The 22,597-nt window shown below is 37.6% G+C and overlaps 1 protein-coding gene across 2 annotated transcripts in view; it reads right to left on the bottom strand.

Moving 5' to 3' along the window:
- The window catches only part of EIF5B (eukaryotic translation initiation factor 5B), a 73,593-nt gene that overhangs the window by 29,820 nt on the left and 21,176 nt on the right, over window positions 1-22,597 (bottom strand). The window contains exons 2-10 of one of the 2 annotated variants that reach the window (XM_052649667.1): window positions 19,043-19,168; window positions 18,857-18,941; window positions 17,524-18,199; window positions 15,976-16,193; window positions 15,429-15,579; window positions 7,403-7,498; window positions 6,835-6,924; window positions 4,981-5,055; window positions 1,744-2,033 (exon numbers count right to left, since the gene is read on the bottom strand). In XM_052649667.1, the coding sequence (XP_052505627.1) occupies window positions 1,744-2,033; window positions 4,981-5,055; window positions 6,835-6,924; window positions 7,403-7,498; window positions 15,429-15,579; window positions 15,976-16,193; window positions 17,524-18,199; window positions 18,857-18,941; window positions 19,043-19,168 (1,807 nt within the window). The remainder of the gene's footprint in view (window positions 1-1,743; window positions 2,034-4,980; window positions 5,056-6,834; window positions 6,925-7,402; window positions 7,499-15,428; window positions 15,580-15,975; window positions 16,194-17,523; window positions 18,200-18,856; window positions 18,942-19,042; window positions 19,169-22,597) is intronic. The other variant, XM_052649668.1, reaches the window with a different exon arrangement.

Here is a 22,597-nt window from a genome sequence, read left to right as displayed (position 1 = left end):
GGTGAATGGACACACATAAATGTGGCATATCTATATGTAACAGAACACTACTCTCAGTTAAAAGGAACACAGTACTGACAGAACAGCAACACAGATGAACAGGCTTAAGTGAAAGAAGCCAGACACAAAAGACCACAAAATATAAAGCTGCATGTATGATGAAGTTTCTGGAGAAGATGCTTTCCTGAGACAGGAAACAGATGAGCAGTTGCTTGGGGGCAGGAATGGGTAATGACTGCAGATTGGCACAAGGATCTTTCTGGGGTGATGAACATATTCTAAAAGTTGAGTTGTGGGAGTGGCTGCACAACTCTGTAAATTTACAAAATGTCACTGAATTGTAAACTTAAAATGGGTCAATTTTACAGTATGTAAATCACATCTCAACCAAGCTGTTTAAAAATTGTTGAGCTAGGACTTCCCTGCTGGTCTAGTGGTTAAGAATCTGCCATACAGTGCAGGAGACACAGGTTCGGTCCCGGGTCCAGGAAGATCCCACATGGCGCAAAGCAACTAAGCCCATGAGCTACAACTGATGAGCCCATGAACTGCAACTAGAGATAGCCTGAGCACAGCAACGAATACCCAGTGCAGCCAAAAGACTTTTTTTTAATTGTTGAGCTAAAGACGACCACTGCATATTGTTAAATGGCGGGGGGGTTGGGCGGGAAGAAATGCATCCACTAAATTTATTACTTAATTTTAATTAATTTTTTTTTTAAATCATGAGGTTCATAACCATTCACTGCCAAGGGTAGTTCTTCTGTCTCACTAGGGAATGAGATAATAGGGAACTCTTCCTTTCTGATTATACCCATTCTGTCTATAAATCATCAAGCACAGTACACAATGTCTAGCTGAGGCAGGTGCTGTGGGAAGAAGCAGAGACACAAGCAGGAGAAGGGAGGGGATTTAGAGGGTGATCAGAGATACTGCTCAACATCCTAAAATGAAGAGGACAGTCCCCCACAGCAGACAATTCTTAGGCCCAAAAACGTCAATACTGCTGAGGCTAAGAAACCCCAATTTACAGTAACAGACTTTGTTAGTCCTTTAGAAATTTGGAAAATGTATTCCTTACTAAACTTTACAGAAGGAAAAGGGAAATACTGACACAGAGGTATTCACAAACTGAAAGCTAGAATTGCACATGAAAAAATTAAAGAAAGCTAAAAACAATTTTTAGTTTTAAAACAGTTTAGCCTCCTCAAAGCCTATTAGTTTTTAGTGCATTATTTATGCTAAGCTGACATAACTAGAGAAAACTACCTGCTGAAGTCTAGGAGGAGCAGCAGTAGAGGTCTACTGCATTAAGAAGGGAAAACAGGAAGAGGCAGGGTATGTGAACTGGACCAAACAGAAGCCTCCTTAACCCACCTGATTTAGACTAGAGGGACCACATGCGTCAGAATGACTGAACACATAAGGCAAACAGTCAATTAGAGCGCATAAGCTCAGATACCTCTGTAAACCTATAAAAAAATCTCTCAAAGAGCACACTAAAATTTGGATTAAAAAAAGAAAAAACTGATAAGGCAGCCACAATTCCATCTTAGCAAACAGTGAGGTCCTTGGGTTAGACCAGTGTCAAGGACCTATTCTGTCTCAGCATCACAAAAACTGAACAGATACCAATCCAAGACTGTTTTTTCAATTGCTCCTCAATAGAAGCCTTTGTTGTAAAGTTCTAATGATCACAGAGGAAGGGGGAGGAAAGGAGTAGAGAAGAGGAAAAATGAATACCTCAATCCTCCGTTTTGCTTTGTCATAAGCCCGTTCTTCTTTAGTTCGATCGTCGTCAGAGTCATCCTCAGATTCTGAGCTCGCGTCTTTGCTCAGCTTTTTATCCAATGTCTTCCCAGCGTCCTTCTCATCTGACACCTTTCCATCATCTTCTTCACCTTCGCTGCCTTCACTGTCTCCTTCCTCCTCCTCTTCGTCTTCACTCTCTTCTTCCTCCTCCTCCTCCTCCTCTTCCTCCTCCTCCTCCTCTTCAGGGTTTTCTTTTACTTCTATATGCACTGTGTTTTCTTCTTTTAGGAAAAGACATTTTGAAGTAAACCAAAGATAAAAATGAGATTTCTATCAAGACAGAGACCTTAAAGGCAAAATAATACTGAAAGGGTACTAAATAAGGCAGTAACATTTTACTATATAATTCAAAATTAATGTTTTCATACATCATAAATGCAAAGTTTTGTCTACATACTACAGTAAAGATTGCCTTTTAACAGTAAAAACTTAATGCATTAACCATACTTAAGCTAATAAATAAAGGAAAACATCACTGGCCAGGATACACTGTCCCAGAGAGGACAGAACCCAGGGAGGGGAGCACAATGTTCAGTACTTCCTCCCCACCAGGGTCATCTGCGGACCCTGGAGGAAGCAGCTGAAAGGCTATGTAGTGCTCTTAAAGGCCCCTCAATGCTCAAGGGTCCAGGCACTGGGAGTTCAGGCCTACCAAGGATTTCAGGGGGGCAAGGTAGACGGACACTGAGTAGTGCTCTTACTGTGGGGTGAAATACTGAAAAACTCTGTGGAAGTAACAGGATAAACAGGATCTCCCCATTACTGGCAGATCACCTCCAGGTTCTCTAAATTCCAAATGGGGAATAAGATGATTCTATATTGCTAGTTCACTCAGACTCCTGGTAGATGTACATATAAATTCTCTCTGGAGTAAGAAAACACCAACTTTTCCATCAAATTATTTCTACAGTTTCAAACAACTCAGGAGAAAATAAAAACAAACTGGGTTGTATCATAATAAAACTGATGAAAACAAAGACATATGGAAACTTTAGGGTGATACCTGACTTTTAAACAGAAACAATAAAAGCCAAGACCGGGGACTAGCATCATCAAAGCATTAATCAAATTACAACAAAGAATTTCTCATTTAGTATGTCACCTTCAAGAATGAAGATGAGGGATTCCCTGGTGGCTCAGTGATGAAGAATCTGCCTGCCAAAGCAGGAGACATAAGTTCGATCCCTGATTGAGGAAGATCCCACATGCGGCAGAGCAACCAAGCCTGTGTGCTACAACTATCAAGCCTGTGCTCTAAGGACCAGAAGCCCCAAGTACTAAAGCCCCCATGCCCTGGAGCCCATGTTCTGCAACAGAAGGCACCACGATGAGAAGCCTGTGTACCACCAACTAGAGAGTTAGCCCCTACTTAACGCTAACTAGAGAAAAGCCCACGTAGCAATGGAAACCCAGCACAGCCACAACTAAATAAATTTTTTTAAAAAAGAATGAAGATGAGATAAAGCTGTTTCAGAAAAGCAAATACGGACAGTCTCTGTAGCAGATTCACATTGAAGGGAATTCTAAAAGATACTCTTCAGGCTGGAAGAAATGACCCCAATAGAAGGTAACAAATTGAGGAAGGAAAGAAGCACCACAAAAGCTAAGAATGTGAGTAAATGTCAATGTATACCCATTGTTGTATGTGTGTGTTTTAAAGCTTCTGGGGTTTAAAAGAGAGAATTAAAGTAAATGAGAACAATGGTATATATAAGCTGAGAACTGTTCAAATGTAATTTATGTATTCTATGGTCTTTTATCTTGCCTGGAAAGAAGGTAACAGACATTGATAGTTCAGAAGTCAATGTTAACACTGTCTAGAGTAACCACCAAAAGTAAGGAGAAAAGTACAAAACATCCAAGCTCATGAAAGGGCATAAAATGGAATTTAAAAAAAAATCAAATAATCCAAAAGATAGTTAGAAAGGAGAGAAAAAGAAATAGAACAAATAAGAGTAAGATGATAAATATAAAATCACTAAACTTCAATAACTGTATTAAATTCTAGATGTAATGGGCTAAGTGACAAACTAGATTTGAAAACCTCAACTATATGCTGTGTAAGGATATAGAAAGTGTAATACAGACAGAAAAAAATCAAGTAAATTAAAGCTGGTATAGCTACATTAACAACAGAGAAAGTGGACTTTAAGGAAAAAGACATTACTAGAAATAAGAGATAAAACGGTCAATTCATCAGAAAGATGTAAGATTACATTCATTTAATAATACAGCACAAAAATACATAGAGCAAAAATTAATATAACTCTCAGAGAAAAAGACAATCTATAAGCACAATGGGAGATATAAGTATACCACTCTCAGCAAAAGAGAGAAAAGTACACCAGAAAAAAAAAAAACAACTCAGAAGCTGAACAAAATAATCAGCAACCTAAATATAGATAGCAAAGCACTCAACAAATGCTGAATATAAACTCTTTCCAGTCACATGAAATACGTAAAATAACAAACCATTTGTTGGGTTGTAAATTAAGTCAACACAATTCAAAGGATAGAAACACGTGTTTTCCTGATCACAATGAAATAACAAAGATATGTAAAGTCCTCATTTTCATAAATTAAGAAATAAACTTCTAAATAAATTACAGGCTAAAATATCAAAATAGAAATTCTAAAATATCAATATATCAGAACTTAGAGAATTTGGCTAAAGCCAGGCTTAGAGAAAAATACATCATTTTAAAAAAAGACTGAAAAAACAAGGAGCCAAATATTCACTTCAAAAAGTTAGGAGAAAGCCAGCAAATAAAACCCTAAAAAAGACTCCAGGAAGAAATGACTAGGAAAATCATCTTTTATTCATGGTGATTAGGAGGAACTCTACTATCTTGTTTGTATTATCTTTGTATTTATTCTAAGTTAAAGAGCTTTAATAACCTATTCTCATTTGTAAAAATCACCATTCTGGGAAAAAATGCATTCTAAATCCTAGGCAACTACCTTACAAATCACTTTCTGAAAAACCATTTATCAATAAAATCAGGATCCCCAGGAGGATTTAGAGATCATGGCAATGGAAAGAGCCAGACTGTCCTCTATCTCCAGGCATGCTCATGCAGCTTTCATGATCAAGAGACTGCTCCTTTAAACACAGACACATCACCAATAGCCAATGGACTTCTCAGCGCATGCTTACGAGCTACTCACCTGTTTCTCTCTCCTCATCACTAGCCATAGCTTCCCAGTCATCCAACCCAGCATCCTCTGTTTCTTCTTCCTCTTCTGTGGATTAAAGTTTTCATTAAGGACATAAAAATTAGATCTAGACATTTAAAATTGCTTTTAGAAAAAAAAATGTAGAAAACTATATTGACATTTAAAAAATGCTTCAGTTATAAAAAGAAGTATTTATATCATTTCATTCTTTGCAACTATTTTTCAACATACCTAGCAGGTTAAATCCTTTACTGTCACTAAATGCTTCACAATTTCCTCATGTTTTGCATACAATATATTAAACTTAACCCAGATTTCATATCTGAGGTAAAATATTGCTGTTCAGTCGCTAAGTCATGTCCAAAATATTAGCAACTCATTGAAATATTCCTTTAGATCTTGAAAAGGGTACATGATGGCATTCAGTTCTCGAGGACAAATGGAATTTCACATATATCTTCTTTTTGATCTTCAAACTATATACATAAGAATATATTGTTTATTTAGCTTTAACCTCTTCAAATACATACAAATACTACTTAAATTACATAGTTGGAGGTACAAATCTACACTTCTATTCCAGCTGAAAGTAAGAACAGCATGTTGTGCTTCCAACCCAAAAACGGCCAGAAAGGTTTAATTTTGAATTCAAAGACTATAAACTCTCCTTATTAACAAAAATGACTCTTTTTACTTACATCTAATCAAGCAAAATCATTCTCAAATGAAAGGAAGATGAGGGTGGAACATGGGGTATTTGTTTCCCTGTCATAATTACTATTTGCCAACAAGCCTGGATACATTTTCCTGAGGAGGAGGGAATGAGTCAGAAACATGAACCCTAAACTCCTTCTAAATTAGTAACTCTTTCCACTGCTACAAATTACCACCTAAAGTAGCGAGTTCCCATTAAGTCTATCAACATGAATGTCTTTGATCTCATCAGGTTAAGCTGAGGCAGGCTGAGGAAAACAGATCCTTTTACATTGAGAATAGGAGGGGAAGAAAAAAAGGATCAGTAATACTGGGTTAGCCAAAAGGTTCATTTGGGGTTTTCTGTACCATCTTAAAACAAACCCTGAATGAATTTATTGGCCAACCCAGTATTCACAAATATGGGTCAATCTTGAAAAAAAAAAAAATTTGTTTTGTATTGGGGTACAGCCAATTAATGATGTTGTGACAGTTTCAAGAGGACAGCAAAAGAACTCGGCCATACATATACATGAATCCATTCTCCCCCAAACTCTCCTCAGTCTGGGTCAGTCTTAACATTCTCTAAAGCAACTCCTACTCCTATCTGTAAACACCGGAGATTCTCCTGATTTTACCTATCATACAATTTAGCCAGCCTCTGGCTCTCCTAGCAACACCTAGTTTCACGAATTAGAACAATGTTTAAAGAAAAAAAAAAAAACCCAGAGATGTTCTCCAATCTCAAAATACACACACAGAATGAGTAAACTGGATCCTCTTACTAATTTAGTAAACAGAAGCTGACCTCTAAAGATTTTAAAATGTCAATTCTTATAATTCTTAATAAAAGCTCTAATCAAAAGTGCTTCCAATTTGCTTCCAAAGGATTTAAACAAAGAACTTTAGGTCTTTTTGGCACCACCTAAGAATTCTGACCCACAAATAAAAACATTAGAGAAAATCCAAATACCACTTCCAACACTACTGTAAAGAACAAAAGTGATTCAAGTCTCACCCCTATGATTTTTTCAGAGAAAATGAAACAATTTAAAGAAAGAACTACAAAGTTAGAAGGCCATTCTGCCAGACATCTGGTATCCCCAAACTAGTGACGACCAAGACAACTGAAGACACATGAGCACTACTGGCCTGGTTCAACAGGAGGCGGTGTCTCTTCTTTTTCGGGTACTCCTTGCTCCACAGCTTCTACAGCAGCACTTAACTCCACCGGTTCAGAAACTGATCAAAGGAACAGAAACCAACTTAACAATCCTTTCCAGTGCATTTCCTGTTAGGATACTCTGTTAACTACTGAATAAACACCAGTAGTACAATCTAAATTCTTTAGTAGGTTTACAAAACATTTAATACCAGCTATGGTTTTTTACAAACAGGAAACCAGTTTTTCTTTCCGACAAGACTAGAATACAAAATTACAGAAGGTTGAGAATGAAATAGCAAAAAAAAAAATAGTCATGCTTTTTCAGTCAAGAACAGTTATTCATAGCATAGCACCCAGATTTTACAAACAGATGTATTTTTCCATTAACCTGTCATTTGAATCACTGGAGAATGATATTAATATGAAACAAGGTACCGGAAGTTGGTTTCAATATGCAATTCTGGTTTGACTTCTTTTTAAAAGACTTCAGCTTTTAAGGTTATAGGGGGAAAGGCAACCAAAACTGTTTCTAAATCACAGGTTTTGTATGCAAACCTTTATTTTCCATCTGCTGTGGTGGTTTTTTCTTCTTTTTATCTTCATAAATTGGCCTCTTCTTTGGCAAAGAGTCTTTTGATGGCACTTCAACACCTGAGGGATAAAATTGGAAAATTTCAGGGTTTATACTACTTGCTTGTCACCTAAGATATACTATTTAAGAAGGTAACATTTTATTCACCTCAGAGATACATACCCTAAAATAATAAAGAACATTCATGGAAAACCTTCTTTTCAACATAAGGTATTTTAAACATGCATTAAAAATCCATCATTTTGGTGTCTAGCTCTTTGACTCTTGACAATTGCTTGCAGTTACACAATTACCATCATAATGAAGATGTGTAACAGTTCCATCACCCCGGGCTGCTCAGGGAGGTTAAACCCTGTTCACATTCTTAAGTCCCTGGCAACCACTGATCTGTTCTCCATCCCTTAAGATGTTCTCTTTCCAAAAAGCCACAGAAATAAAACTTTACAGTCTGGCTATCATCATAATGGATCTGAATCATCCTCGTTACTATATGTATCAATACTTCGTTTCTTCTTACGGTGAACAGTAGTCCAATAAATAGACCACAGTCCATTTATTCAATAGACAGCTAAAGGACATCTGAGTTATTTCTAGTTTTTGACATTATGAATAAAGCTGCTCTCAACATTTGCACGCAGATTTCTGTGTGAACGTTTCTCTGGGATACACATTGTGGAGTGGATGGGACATTAAATACGTACAGCTGACCGTTGAAAAACATGTAGTTCTGGGCTGCCAACCCTCCATGTAGCTGAAAATCTGCATATAACCTATAGTCAGCCCTCCATATACATGGTTTCCAAATTATTGGATTTAACCAATCACAAATCGTGTGCTGTAGTATTTATTATTGAAAAGAACCCTCATAATTCAAATCCATGCTGTTCAGAGGTAAACTGTTATTTAAATTTGTAAGAAACTGCCAACTGTAGTGGCTTTACAATTCTGCATTCTCACCAGTAGCACATGAGAGTTTCAACTGCTCTTGCCAGCATTTGGTAAAGAAAAATGCTGGGTTTTTTTAATTTACATATTCTAATAAATATGTAGTGATACCTCACAATGGACTTAATTTGAATTTCCTAATGGCTTCCCTCGTAGCTCAGTCAGGAAAGAATCTGCCCGCAATGCAGGAGACCAGGGTTGGATTCCTGGGTCGGGAAGATCCCACGGAAGAAAATGGCAACTGACCCCAGTACTCTTGCCTGGAGAATTCCATACACAGAGGAGCCTGGCAGGCTACAGCCCACGGGGTCTCAAGGGTCGGACACGACTGAGCGACTGAACCACCACCATGGTGCCGAGCATTCCTTCCATGTGCTTACAGTATCTCAGTGAAGGGTCTCTTCAACCGTTTGCCACTTTTCAAACAGGATTGTTTTTCTTGTTGAATTCTGAGTTATCTTTATATACACACACACACAATTTTCAGATGTGTGATTTTTAGGTATTATCTTTGATATTCTCTCAATGGTGTCTTTTGAACGGCAGAATTTGTTAAATGGACTTCCTCAATTTTATCATTTTTTTCCCTTTCATGGATTATGCTTATGAAGTTGAACCTAAGCACTCCCTGCCTAGCACAAACTCATAAAGAGCTTCTCTGTTTTCCTCTGAAAGTTCTTCACATTTAGATCTACAATCCATTACAAGTTAAATTCTATATAATGAGTGGGATTGAGGGCTAGGTTTTTCGTTTTATTTTTTGCACATAAATGTCTAATTATTCCACTATCACTTGTAGCAAACACCATATTTCATCTACTGAATTGTCTTTTCCTATGACACAAAGAAATGCAAAAAAGCAAAATGACTGTCTGAGGAGGCCTTACAAATAGCTGTGAAAAGAAGAGAAGGGAAAAGCAAAGGAAAAAAGGAAAGATATATCCATTTGAATGTAGAATTGCAAAGAATAGCAAGGAGAGATTAAGAAAGCCTTCCTCAGTGATCAGTGGAAAGAAATAGAGGAAAACAACAGAATGGGAAAGACTAGAGATCTCTTCAGGAAAATTAGATATCAAAGGAACAAATCACGCAAAGACGGGCACAATAAAGGACAAAAATGGTACAGACCTAAAAGAAGACGACGATATTAAGAACAGATGGCAAGAATACACAGAAGAACTATACGAACAAGATCTTCACGACCCAGATAATCATGTATGATCACTCATCTAGAGCCAGACATCCTGGAATGTGAAGTCAAGTGGGCCTTAGGAAGCATCACTACAAGCAAAGCTAGTGGAGGTGATGGAATTCCAGTTGAGCTATCTCAAATCCTAAAAGATGGTGCTGTGAAAGTACCACTCAATATGCCAGCAAATTTGGAAAACTCAGCAGTAGCCACAGGACTGGAAAAGGTCAGTTTTCATTTCAATCCCAAGGAAAGACAATGCCAAAGAATGCTGAAACTCTCGCACAACTGCATTCATCTCACACGCTAGTAAAGCAATGCTCAAAATTCTCCAAGCCAAGCTTCAACAGTATGTGAACCATGAACAAAGGTTCACAGTTCCAGGCAGAGGAACCAGAGATCAAATTGCCAACATCCGCTGGATCATCAAAAAAGCGAGAGTTCCAAAAAAACCATCTATTTCTGCTTTATTAATTACACCAAAGCCTTTGACTGTGTGGACCACCACAAACTGTGGAAAATTCTTAAAGAGATGGGAATACCAGACCACGTGACCTATCTCTTGAGAAACCTGTATGCAGGTCAGGAAGCAACAGTTAGAACTGGACATGGAACAACAGACTGGTTCCATATAGGAAAAGGAATACATCAAGGCTGTATACTGTCACCCTGCTTATTTAACTTATATGCTGAGGACATCATGAGAAACACTGGGCTGGAAGAAGCACAAGCTGGAATCAAGTTTGCCAGGAGAAACAGCAATAACCTCAGGTATGCAGATGACACCATCCTTATGGCAGAAGCAAAGAACTAAAAAGCCTCTTGATGAAAGTGAAAGAGGAGAGTAAAAAAGTTGGCTTAAAGCTCAACATTCAGAAAACTAAGATCATGACATCTGGTCCCACCATTTCATGGCAAATAGATGGGGAAACAGGGTAAACAGTGAGAGACTTTATTTTCGGGGGCTCCAAAATCACTGCAGATGGTGACTGCAGCCATGAAGTTAAAAAACGCCTGCTCCTTGGAAGAAAAGTTATGACCAACCTAGACAGCATATTAAAAAGCAGAGACATTACTTTGCGAACAATAGTCCATCTAGTCAAAGCTATGGTTTTTCTAGAGTCATGTATGGATGTGAGAGTTGGAGTATAAAGAAAACTGAGCACTGAAGAATTGATGCTTTTGAACTGTGGTGCTGGAGACTCTTGAGAGTTCCTTGGACTGCAAGGAGATCCAAACAGTCCATCCTAAAGGATATCAGTCCTGAATATTCACTGGAAGGACTGACGTTGAAGCTGAAACTCCCAATAGTTTGGCCACCTGATACAAAGAGCTGACTCATTTGAAAAGATCCTGATGCTGGCAAAGATTGAAGGCGGGAGAGGGGATGACAGGATGAGGTGGTTGGATGGCATCACCAACTCAATGGACATAATTCTGAGTAGACTCCAGGAGTTGGTGATGGACAGTGAGGCCTGGCGTGCTGCAATCCATGGGGTCACAAATAGTCGGGACACGACTGAGCGACTGAACTGAACTGATGACACAAAGAAAACCTGACCAGAGAGACTGTTCTGTTCTGTTGACCTATTCGTTTACCCCGTAACCAGTATCACACTGTGATTGTTGTATTTTTACAGTCAGTCTTGAAATTGGATATTGAGTCTTCCACAGTTCTTTCAAAAATACTTTCGTTGTTCTAATTCCTTTATCTTTTCGCATACATTTTAGAAACAGCTGACAGACAGCCACAGAACAGTCTGCCGTAATTCTGATGGGGATTGCACTGAATCTACGAATCAGTTTGGGAGAACTGGTATCTTAACAATATCACGCCTTTGACTCCACAAAAGCAGCATCTCTCTATTTACACAGGCCTTTGATTATTTTCATCAGCGTTTGTAAATTACAGTTTTCAGCATTCAGATTCCACAAATACTAGAATTCTAACTAAGTATTTCACTTTCTTTTATGGGGGTACCACTATAAATAGTACTGTTAATTTTATATGTTAGTATTTATAGACTAATTGCTGCTGCTGCCGCTGCTGCTAAGTCACTTCAGTCGTGTCCGACTCTGTACGACCCCACAGACAGCGGCCCACCAGGCTCCCCGATCCCTGGGATTCTCCAGGCAAGAACACTGGAGTGGGTTGCCATTTCCTTCTCCAATGCATGAAAGTGAAAAGTGAAAGTGAAGTTGCTCAGTTGTGTCTGACCCTCAGTGACCCCATGGACTGCAGCCCACCAGGCTCCTCCATCCATGGGATTTTCCAGGCAAGAATACTGGAGTGGGGTGCCATTGCCTTCTCCGAGGCTAATTGCTAGCATATAGAAATACAGTTGATATTTGCATACTGGCCTATCTATAATCTTCTTAACCTCACTTACTAGCTATAGCATTTTGTGGGGGATAGATTCCATGGAATTTTCTATAAAGACAACTGGCATCTGTGAATAAACAATTTATTTCTTTCCAATCTGCAGGCCTTATTTTTTGCCTAATTGCCTGAATCACGACATTCCAGACCAATGCGGAATGACTATGATGAGAGCGCATACCCTTGCCTTAATCACAATATTAGAGTTTATTAGTATTCAGTCATTTGAAAGTAAGTGTAATAATTGCATTTTTTTTTTTGGTAAATATCTTATATCAGGGAAGGAAGTTCTCTTCTATCCCCAGTTTGTGGATCCTTATTATATATGAATACTGAATTTTTTGAAATGATTCTTCTGTATATTGAGACGATCATATAGATTTTCTTTAGTCTATTAATATGGTGAACTATTTCTTGATTTTAAAATACTGAACACCTCTGCACTACCAGGATAAAATCGACTTGGTCATAACAGACTGTCCCTAAATATACACATAAATATATGCACATAAGTATGTTTATATAGTTGACCCTTGAATAACACAGGTTTGAACTACACGGATACTTGGACTCACATTTTTTCACTAAATACTACAGTACCACAAGATCCACTACTGGTTCAGTATGTGGATACAGACCACGGATACAGAAGGCCAACTATAAATGTCCACAAATTGGTGACTGCATGGAGAGCTGCCCCCGACTCCTAGATTGCACAAAGGACAACTGCATTGCTGGAATCACAGTGCTAATACTCTGCTGAGAAATCTGCATCTCTGTTCATGAGGGCTATTGATCTTTCTTGTAATGTCTTTGTTTCATTATGACATAAGGATAATGCTGTCCTCATGAGTTGGGTGATTCTGGAAGATAATGTTCATAACTGGCAATATTTCTTCCCTAAATATTTGTTAGAATCCCCAAGTGAAATCATAGAGGCATAAAGTTTCCTTTATTGGAAATTTTTAACTGAGCTAAAATGTAAATAGATACGAGTCTATTTTTAAATAGATACAGGACTATCCAGGTTATGTATCTGGGTTTTGGTCGTTTGTGTGTTTTAAGGAATGTGTACTTGCTATATGCTCAGTAGTTACAGGCTAAAGGCTATGAACAGACCAAAAAGGTAACCTGCTACACAATTCATGTCATTATCTGAAAATATCTGCAGATACACTAAGAACACACTTTTTAGCTCAATGAATAAGTTATATATATTATTCTAGGTAATGAACATAGTAAATCATATTTATCTAACAAGGTGGCTTCAAAAGATATGGTCAGACATAACATGTAGTACTTCTTCCTTAAAGTGACTCAATGAGCAGACTTGTGGAGGACCTTTAATGCCCGGCTAGGAAGTTTGGATTTTTTTAATTAACAGACAATACAGAGCCTGTAAGAGGGCAAACACTGGGCAACATTATGAAGAATAAAGGAGACTGAGGCTAGAGATGCCACAAGAGACACCACCTCTTCCAAGCCTGTCCTAAAGACTGATGCCAAGTTCATAATTTTAATTTTCATCTTATAAAACGCAAGTCAAACTACTCCATAAAACAGCATTTCTGAGACCAGCATACTACTCTCTGTATGGCCCCATCCTAACTTCTCCATGAGAGCTTCCAGTCTGTCAACTGCCATTGGTCAAATCCAATATTTGGATTTGCTAGTTGTACTTGAATCTGTCCTTTAGTTTCATTTTTTAAAAAGCTATATCCCTAGTTAAAAATAAAACTTTCTGAAATCTCAGTCCTGTGTTTCTCTAAATTTACTGCTTCCACCTGAACATAACACAGAGGAAGTCCCACAGATAAGTTAAATCTCAGCTCCAGGACCTCAGGCAAGCTGTTCAAGTTTCCGGAGTCTCCATTTTTTCATCTATATGATGGAAATGTAGACTTTTATGAAGAAATAATGTCAAAAATAGCATCAGTTCTATACTAAATACATTAATAAATGATAGCTATTATTTTAATTATAGCATAAGCACCAAAATTACTATAAAACCTGTGGAATGCAGGGACAGGACATAAAGAGAAATCCCAAAACATTCTTCTCAACGGAGCAAAGACACTATTTTAAATCATCTTACCTGTCAAAGACACAATTAATGAAATGTTCATATTATGAAATCTAAACTAAAAGGAACCAATTTCCTTGGGTAAACGGCTGATTTCAAGGTCTAGAGTAGAAAATGTACAAGGTGAGCCTGAGCTATCTCGTGGTGTCAGAAAGCAAGGAAGGGCCCAAGAACACTGCAGTCAAATGAAAAAGTCATAGGGACCAACGTGACTGATCTCCTCCTAGCCAAAATAGCATCTATTAGAACATCCAAAATGTAAATAACTTCAGGAGATGAAAACATCAATTATATAAAATTCCATTAAGATGAAGTGTTCTACATCCAAAACAAAATTAAACTCATTGGTTAGCTTTGGAAGTTGTGGAGACAACAAATTATTATTTTGTAAATCAGTAAAGAAAGGGAAAGAATTAAGCATATTTCCTGGTTTTCCTATCACAATTCTGCAATTCGTAATACAGGATACAAGCAATGATCACCAATTGGAATTTAAATTATTAGATGTTTCTGTAATGGACAAGGCTACCAAAGGTTAAACTCACTGATCAATCCTGACATCATTAGAAGCAAGACAACCAGATGATATGCCTACTCACATGAGGCACTGGGTGCTACACAGCACTGCTAAGGAGCAGCCAAACTGCTAGATCTAAAAAAGTATAAGGTATAGAGAAATCAGCCAACACCAGCAGACGTAATTAGACAAATTCAGAACAGGGGAAATGCTAGAAAGAAAAATCCAGTATCTTGAACAAATAAATAAATCCATCCCAAAAACAGGGGGTGGAAGTAGTATCAAGCAAATTAACCAAATCACATCAACCAAATGCAATACTTGAATCTAATCTGGATCCTGCTTTGAACAAATCAATTATAACCAATGTTTTGGAGATAAGTGAAAAAAAACACACATGGATAAAATCAAGAAATCAAGGAATTTTGTTAAATATAGTAATACATACTATACTATGTTAAAAAGGAAAATCTCCTTCTCTGTTAAAGACACATATTAAAGTAAACTGTGAGTAGAATAATACTGACTTCTGGAATTCACTTTAAAATACTCTGGGATGGTGGTGGTGGAGTGGGAGGGGACCAAAACAAGAACGCTAAGTGTTAAAACTCAGTGATGCATACATGGGGACTCATTTCACTGTTCTGTATTTTCATTTACAGACATACTATCATTTACATGCAAATTTATCACAGTATAGAGTTCATCTCCTGAAATAATGAAATTATCTCACCTACTTACACTATTGGACTTTTTCATAGCCTGTTCACAGAAATTCTCCTTCTGTCTCAATTCAATTCTCCTTTTGACCACTACAGAGATAACTGCTTGAGAGAACTCTCTGGACTGTTCGGTTAATTAAGAACACCACCTACCCTGAGCTTGTAGAAGTTTAAGGGTCGCTTCGGCTCTGGCTCTGGCTTCTCTCTGGGATTTAGTTAAAAGTTTCCCCTCTTTTTTCAAGCGTTCTTTCCTTTCCTTTTCTTTTTGCTTTTTCCTTTCTCTTTTTTCTTGTTCCAATCTTTCCTATAAAAGAAAACATAGCAGACAAAATTGTATTAGATTAACAAACTACAAAATTTAAAAGCAAACACCCCAAATTTCTAACAAAGCTCTTGAGATACATACAGAGTATTATGTTAGAAACTTCCAAATGAAAGTATTTTAAATGTACATAATGAGTATAATTAGTATCACGCGAGGGTAGACTATGTGTGGTAATGATGCAAAAGCAACTCCTGTCCGTACCCGAGGAAATAAGGCAGGATTTTCTGCACTTATCTAATTGTCTATATCTGAACAATAATGTAACTGAACTACCACGCAACTAAGAAAGTTTTACAGTTAGAAAGCTAGAGATGTGTTATGAGAAGAGGATTTAAGTAAAACAGTATCAATGTCAGCAACTTCACAAAAACACACCTCTTCTTTACGCTTGGCTTCTAGCTCTTCCAGCCGTTTTATCCGTTCCTCCTCCTCTCTCTTCTGTCTTTCCTCCTCTTCTTTAAGCTTAGCCAGAGCTTCCTGCATAGCCTTAACTGTGGCTTTGCTAGGTCCTTTCTTCTTTTCTTTCTCCTTTTCTTCCTTTTCTCCTTTCTTTTTCTTCTTATCTTTTTTCTTTTTGTCTCCTTCATTGTCATCTACCAAAAAAAGAGGCAGAGTATTTTTAAAAGTATTTCCTACAACAGGGGTGAGCAAACCCTAGAATCCAGGGACTACAATGGGCCAGCAGCAGACTAAGGTCTTTAGGCATCAAGGCCTCCTGAGCACTTGGGAGTAGCCAGTGCATCTCAGAACAACCCAGCTGGCTTCCTTAGACGCCTATGATGTTGGTGTTACTCTGAGTTATCCTAAGGGATTCGAGAAGACAGGAGGATGCTGTCAGAAGGGAGAAGATACACTGTACCTAATGCTTCTGTAAGGTGGAGATGATAAGAAGCCTACCTTAAGGGGACAGATATTAGGATAAAACACAAAAATACAAATATGTCCCAAGAACTCTTTAGCATTATACTGAAGAATTAAAGATTCTGAAGTTACATACATGATGGTTCTCCTCAAAGATGTCCAGACAATAAGAATTTGAGAGGTTACAAAGCTATGCCGATTTTCCCATTAAAAACTTTCCAGTCTAAAAGAAAAATTATGTAAATCATTTGATCTTTGTTTTCATTCTGAATAAGAGGGGGAAGTTTAACTAGATAGCTTTTTTTTGTTAATTGGTTCTGGTACAAAAACATGGCTCACTATTGCTTAAAAGATATTAACTAATTTTAGTATATTGCTTATCCATTTCATTTTCATTTAAAAACCTGAATTAGGTTTTTAATAACAGGAGAGAATTCAGGTATCATCTCACACTGAGTTATCAAAAGGAACAATATATTTTTCATTAAGCAACTTCCAGTATTCATCAGCAGCAAAAAATTGTTTTCCAAAATGAAATTCCATGAAAATCCTAGTTTGTGTACAATTCATTTGAAAGATTTTATGCTACATACATGTTTAGCAACAAAAATCAATTTAAAACGAGTACTTAGACTAATTTGTTTTTTAAGCATCTTACAACTCAGTACCTTTATAACCAAGGACAAATAACAAAATGACTTTGGAGCATAACAATCAAAATTTAGATTAACTGGAGACTTCCCCAGTGGTCCAGTGTTTAAGAATCTTCTTCCAATGCAGGGGACAGGGTTCAATCCCTGGCCCAGGAAGATCCCACATGCTGCAAGGCAACTGAGCCCATGTTCCACCACCACTGAGCCCAAGCTCCTAGGACCCCCTGTGCTCTGCAACAAGAGAAGCCACCAGAATGAGAGGCCCACACACCGCAAGTAAGGGAGTATCCCCGGCTCGTCGCAACTACAGAAAGTCTGTGCGTAGCAAAGAAAACCCAGCGCAGCAAATAAACAAAGGAACTAATTATGAATCCAAGCCTCTGGCCCTTCTGTCAATATTATTACCAACCTTCTGTGCCTGCGGGACCCTCTCCTTTCTCTTCAGAGGCAGGAGCTGCTCCAGAGTCAAGTGTCACTTTGGATTTCAGAGCTTCCTCCTCAGGTTTCCTCTGAGATTCTTTTGGTTTACCCTGATCCTTTTTACCAGACTCCAGCTCTTCTTTTTCTTTCAGCTTCCGCAGTTTTGCCTTTTCTTCATCCCGTTTTTTTCTCTCACGCTCTTTCTTTTCTGCCTTCTTTTGAGCCACTGTCTTAATTTTGAAGGAGGAGTCGTCATCTTCATTTCCGCTCTCAACAGTAGGACCTGGTTTGTTTTTCTGATTTTTTTTCTGTCCTTTCCTGGATTGCAAAAATTCATCTGATTCATCACCACTTTCACCAGAAGAATGTGCTCTCATGCGCTCTTTAATTCTTTTACTGTTATCCTCATCCTCTTCTGATGCATCACGCTTCTTATTTGATTTCTGAGCTTTCCCCTTCGCTTTTTTGGATAGTTTATTAAAATCATCATCATCATCACTCCCAGAGTACATTTCCACTTTGGGTTTTGCAGTCTTTTTTGACTTTGAATCTTTTTCATCCAATTCTTCACTATCATTATCTTCAAAACTCTGTTTTTTGCCTTTCTGTCCTTTCTTTTTCTTATCTTGTTTTGAGATGGGTTCATCTTCATTATTTTCTGTTGGCTAAAACATGTCCACTGTTAGAAATATTAACAGCATTATATTTTCTTTCTTTTAATAACTGAAGCTGTTCAAAGTCATGTACTTCATTAAGTACACATGGAAAAAACTATCAAAAGAATTTTAAAATATGGTTCTTTTGCAAGAATATAAAACTCGACTAAGTACCAGCAGCTGGCCTAGGACTCAAGCACATCTCACAGTCACTGTAAGTTTCAGAACCCAGGCACTCTGAAGCAGACATTAATCACTAGTCCACCTCACTACCTTCCTCACATGGCATAAAAAACCTACAGGGAAAATTCAAAGAAAAAATATCTACCCCTGTCTCATTACTCTGAGGCTTATCCAATTTCAAAGGATGGAAAGGAAATAATATGGAAAATGCAGGTAGAGTTGTGAAATGCTGTATTTCCAAATTATCAATTTTATAAACTGGCAATATAAAGTGAAACAGCTTTAGATTCCCAAATAAAGTATCTTTATATCTGTGAAAGACTTCAAAATTTATTATTGCTTTCCTAGAAACTGTTTTCCCCCTTTGGTATCAGCTAGACACTTCTAACCAACATACATACATTGCTCAAAAATTTCCAAAGGCAGTACCTAAAAATGGAGCTACCAAGAAGCATGAACAAGTAACAGTGATCTGTATTTCACCTTTACCGCAGCAGGCTCTCTGTCACCTTTGATGCCTTGAGCTTCCCAAGACAATTCTTCCAGTTCCTTCAGGATATCATCTTCACTGGAAATGGGTTAAAATACAGTTTGAGATACTGAATCAGTTTAATAAGTAAATCTAGCACCAAAACTGAGAAAAATCAAATATATTTAAAGTCTACTTACTCAAAGTCTTGTCTTTTTTTCTCCTTTTTCTTTTTCCCCTTTGCCTTTTGAGGTTCTTGCTCCTTGGCAGCACCAGCTCCTTCTATTTCTGCAGCCAAGGCATCAAGATCAATGTCATCCTTGGCACTTAAATGCAAACAAAGGAGACCCAAGTGTTACTCAAGAGCAAAATAATAAATCTACCACATACACTTACAGAAAAAATTTTTTTCTTTTCATTTTAGCATTTTTCATGCATTGGCAGCCCACTGAAAAAAAAATCACTTGACAAGTTCTTTCATGACAACACTTGGGTTATATTTATTCAGACTCTCTGCATCTACTTCAATAAAGTGTGAGTTACACTCAAACCCAGAAAGAGTTGCAATGAAGAGCTCCAGGGAGAAAATCTAGGTAATCAAGAAAAGGAAATTCATGCTTGTGTTCAAGTAACCCTAAAGAAGAAAAGGAAATTCACTTTTGTTGATACCAAAGTTTCTTTTGTTTGTGTGAATATCTAAATGGAGTTACTTATAAAATGAAAAGAACTTAAAAGAGAAAAATATTATTACTTGATTATCAGTAAAACCTAAATCTTTGGAAATCTTTGCAGCTTTACTTGGAAAAGTAGGAATTTTAGAGTTGAAAGGAACTTTCATCGAGGGGAAACAAAGATGCAAAAAGTGTGACTGCTTTCAGCAACTCATGACCACACATCCAAATCTAAATAAATTAGGAATGACTGAGTAAATAAAACACATAGAACAGCCCCCAAATCCAGAACCAAACCTGCTCACCATCTTTTACATCCCTGGTTTCGTTTCTGGTTCCATCCCCCTATATCCTCATCTACCAATATTATTTTATTTAGAGCAAAACAAACTAAATTCCGTTAAAACCTACAGAAAACAAAGGAGGTCAGTCTGAGACACACAGGTAGAAAAGGTATATGAATTCAAATAGTGATGCAATAAGAAAACAAGGACCTCATGCAACATGGCCTCCACTGGTGGGTGCCTTGTTGCAAAGATGCTTCACTTCAACAAAAACAATTCCTAATATGAAATATGTAATATTAAGATCTGGAGAAGGAAATGACAACTCACTCCAGTATTCCTGCCTAGGAAATCCCATGGAAAGAAGGAGCCTGGTGAGCTACAGTCCGTGAGATCACAAAGAGTCAAGTACAATTAGCAACTAAACAACAACAACAAATTTTAAGATTAGGTAACAAGACACTGAGGGCACAGAATTTATACTCAAGAAGCTTCAAGGAGAGAGAGAAAGAGAAAATGAATAAATCAGGAACTGTAAAATGCTAAAAGCCACAAAATAACGGAATTTAATGCCTTTAAGTGACACATTAGAACTGAATGTGTTCCCTTCTGTCCTGTATTTTAGACAGTGTAGTTGAGGGAGATTATAGAACACAGAACTGCTGTACTAGTGCTAACTTTCCAAAGCACCAAATCAAGAAAGAGAAAGTCAGACACTTCACAGCTCAGGGAAACTCTGACCTGAGTTTCTGAACCAGGCAAAGGAGGCCCATGTTTCAGACACAATGAGCACAAAAACCTAAAGGTAGTAACATGCACAGGGCCTCGGGAAGACTCAAAAAAAGGGTATCTGAACCAATTGAGAAGGTTTTTTACAGGCTATTGATTTCTTAATCCCACTCAAGATCTAGAGAACCAGAATTTGGGATGAGAGCTAGGCAATGTACGTTTAGCTATCTCCCCAGGTGACTGCAAGTCAGATTTGAACTGTTTTTCTTTTTTTAATAAATGAAGAAATTGAAGCACAGAGAACTTGTCCAGAATCAGACAAGGCAGACATGGGATTTGAACCCAGGAAGCTCTGATTCTGAAGCTGAAGATCTTAACCCTGCTGACATAATCAAATTTGCATTTTAGAAAGCTGCCTCTGGTATAAATGACAGGGCAGAATCTCAACTAGTTAGGAAGCAAGAAAAGGTAGGAAGCTTTTACAGTTAATTGCGATGACAAACTCCTGACTTGCAGCAGTGGCAGACATATGAGTCAGGTAAATACTAAGGGATCAATCAGCAACACTGGTGACTAACTGAATGTATACAGAAAGGGGAAGGGAAGAATCAAGGCCAAATCTCAGGTCTCATCAGGCAACAGGAACCAAAGCCTGGCCCAGCATCAGCCATCTGGCCCAGCTTGAGATCAACCAGCACTATCTCCAAAGGCAGCCCTGCCAACATTTCACAAAACAGAAGTTTGACCGGGTGAGAAGGGAAGGTGAAGGTGGTTAATACTGAAACTTGCCACCTCACCTCCAAAACCTTGTCAGCCCTCACCTAACTATACTCATCTAATCAAAACAGCTATGGTTGGCTATACTGCCACAATATTCATTAGCAAATAGCTCTAGAATAACAAAACAGGGAACTACATCTGCATGCCACTGAGTTTGAAAAGCTGCTTCTGGATAGTAAGAGAAGTTAACAGTTTCTTAGTGCTTTCTGTGTCTCAGGCATTGTGCTGACCAATCACCAGACACACTATTTATTATGCCATTTAATCCTCCTTAACAACTCTATTAAAGTAAGCTTCAAGATGATAGTTTATAAAAGGCATCCTGCTAGAAACTCATACACCAGGGGCTCAAGCCCTAATCTGACATGAAAACTGTAGGGACTTCCTAGAAAATGGGAAATTCAGTAATCAAGTTTCTGAAAATTATTTGAGAAATCCTAATACAACTACAAAATATATCAATGATATAGCAATGCTTAACAGTCTTAATTACCGTGGTTTTCAAAGCATTCTTTCAATGTGTACAGAACCTCCTGCCCTTGATTCAAAGGAATGTCCTAAAATGTCAACAATATTACAACAGGACATGAAAGTGATATACAGTGTCAGTGATTTAACTTGAAACTTTAAATCATATTCTATCTACCATCTACATTTCAGTCCTACTTTTCTACCTATCCGTACACACTACAGCTTGAACATTTTAATGAACTAAGAGTCAAATCTAAAATCCAGTCATGCTGATAATGAACGCTTTAAAATCTTTAAGGAATCTGTAACAGTATTTTTTCAAAGGTATATCTTTCTGCAGACCACTTTTTCCTTTATCAAAGCTACAATATTCTTACTAATATTTCCCCTTATAGCTCTTAATCCTCTATTCCAAACTTATTGCAAACTTCCAGAAATAAAAGGCAATTTTCCATGGTACTCAATCAATGCAGTGTTTTCAGAGGCCACACTCCTCTGTCAAGACAGAAAAAATGTTATAACTGAATGGCCTTTAAAAAATGAAGCTATTAAAAATACTGCATGTGCAATTCAAGAAACAGCTGAACCACTTTCTGGTTTCCCATTTAATATTCACACCAACAATATTGATGTATCTCCATATATATACCAACATCTGCAGTATCTCCATGGAGATATGCATTTTCTCCCACACTCCAGCCTATTATTTAGTATTATGTCTACTGTTCCTTTAAGTTGTTCTAATAGATGTGTGGTGATAAAGTCCTTTTCAATTCCTTGAAAGCTAGAGAAGTTCAACATTTTTTCATGTATTTGTCAT

The sequence above is a fragment of the Budorcas taxicolor genome, chromosome 11, assembly GCF_023091745.1.
Source record: "Budorcas taxicolor isolate Tak-1 chromosome 11, Takin1.1, whole genome shotgun sequence".
NCBI classification, from domain to species: domain Eukaryota; kingdom Metazoa; phylum Chordata; class Mammalia; order Artiodactyla; family Bovidae; genus Budorcas; species Budorcas taxicolor.
Note: the sequence above shows the minus strand (reverse complement) of the source record. Positions and strands in the feature narration are given on the sequence as shown.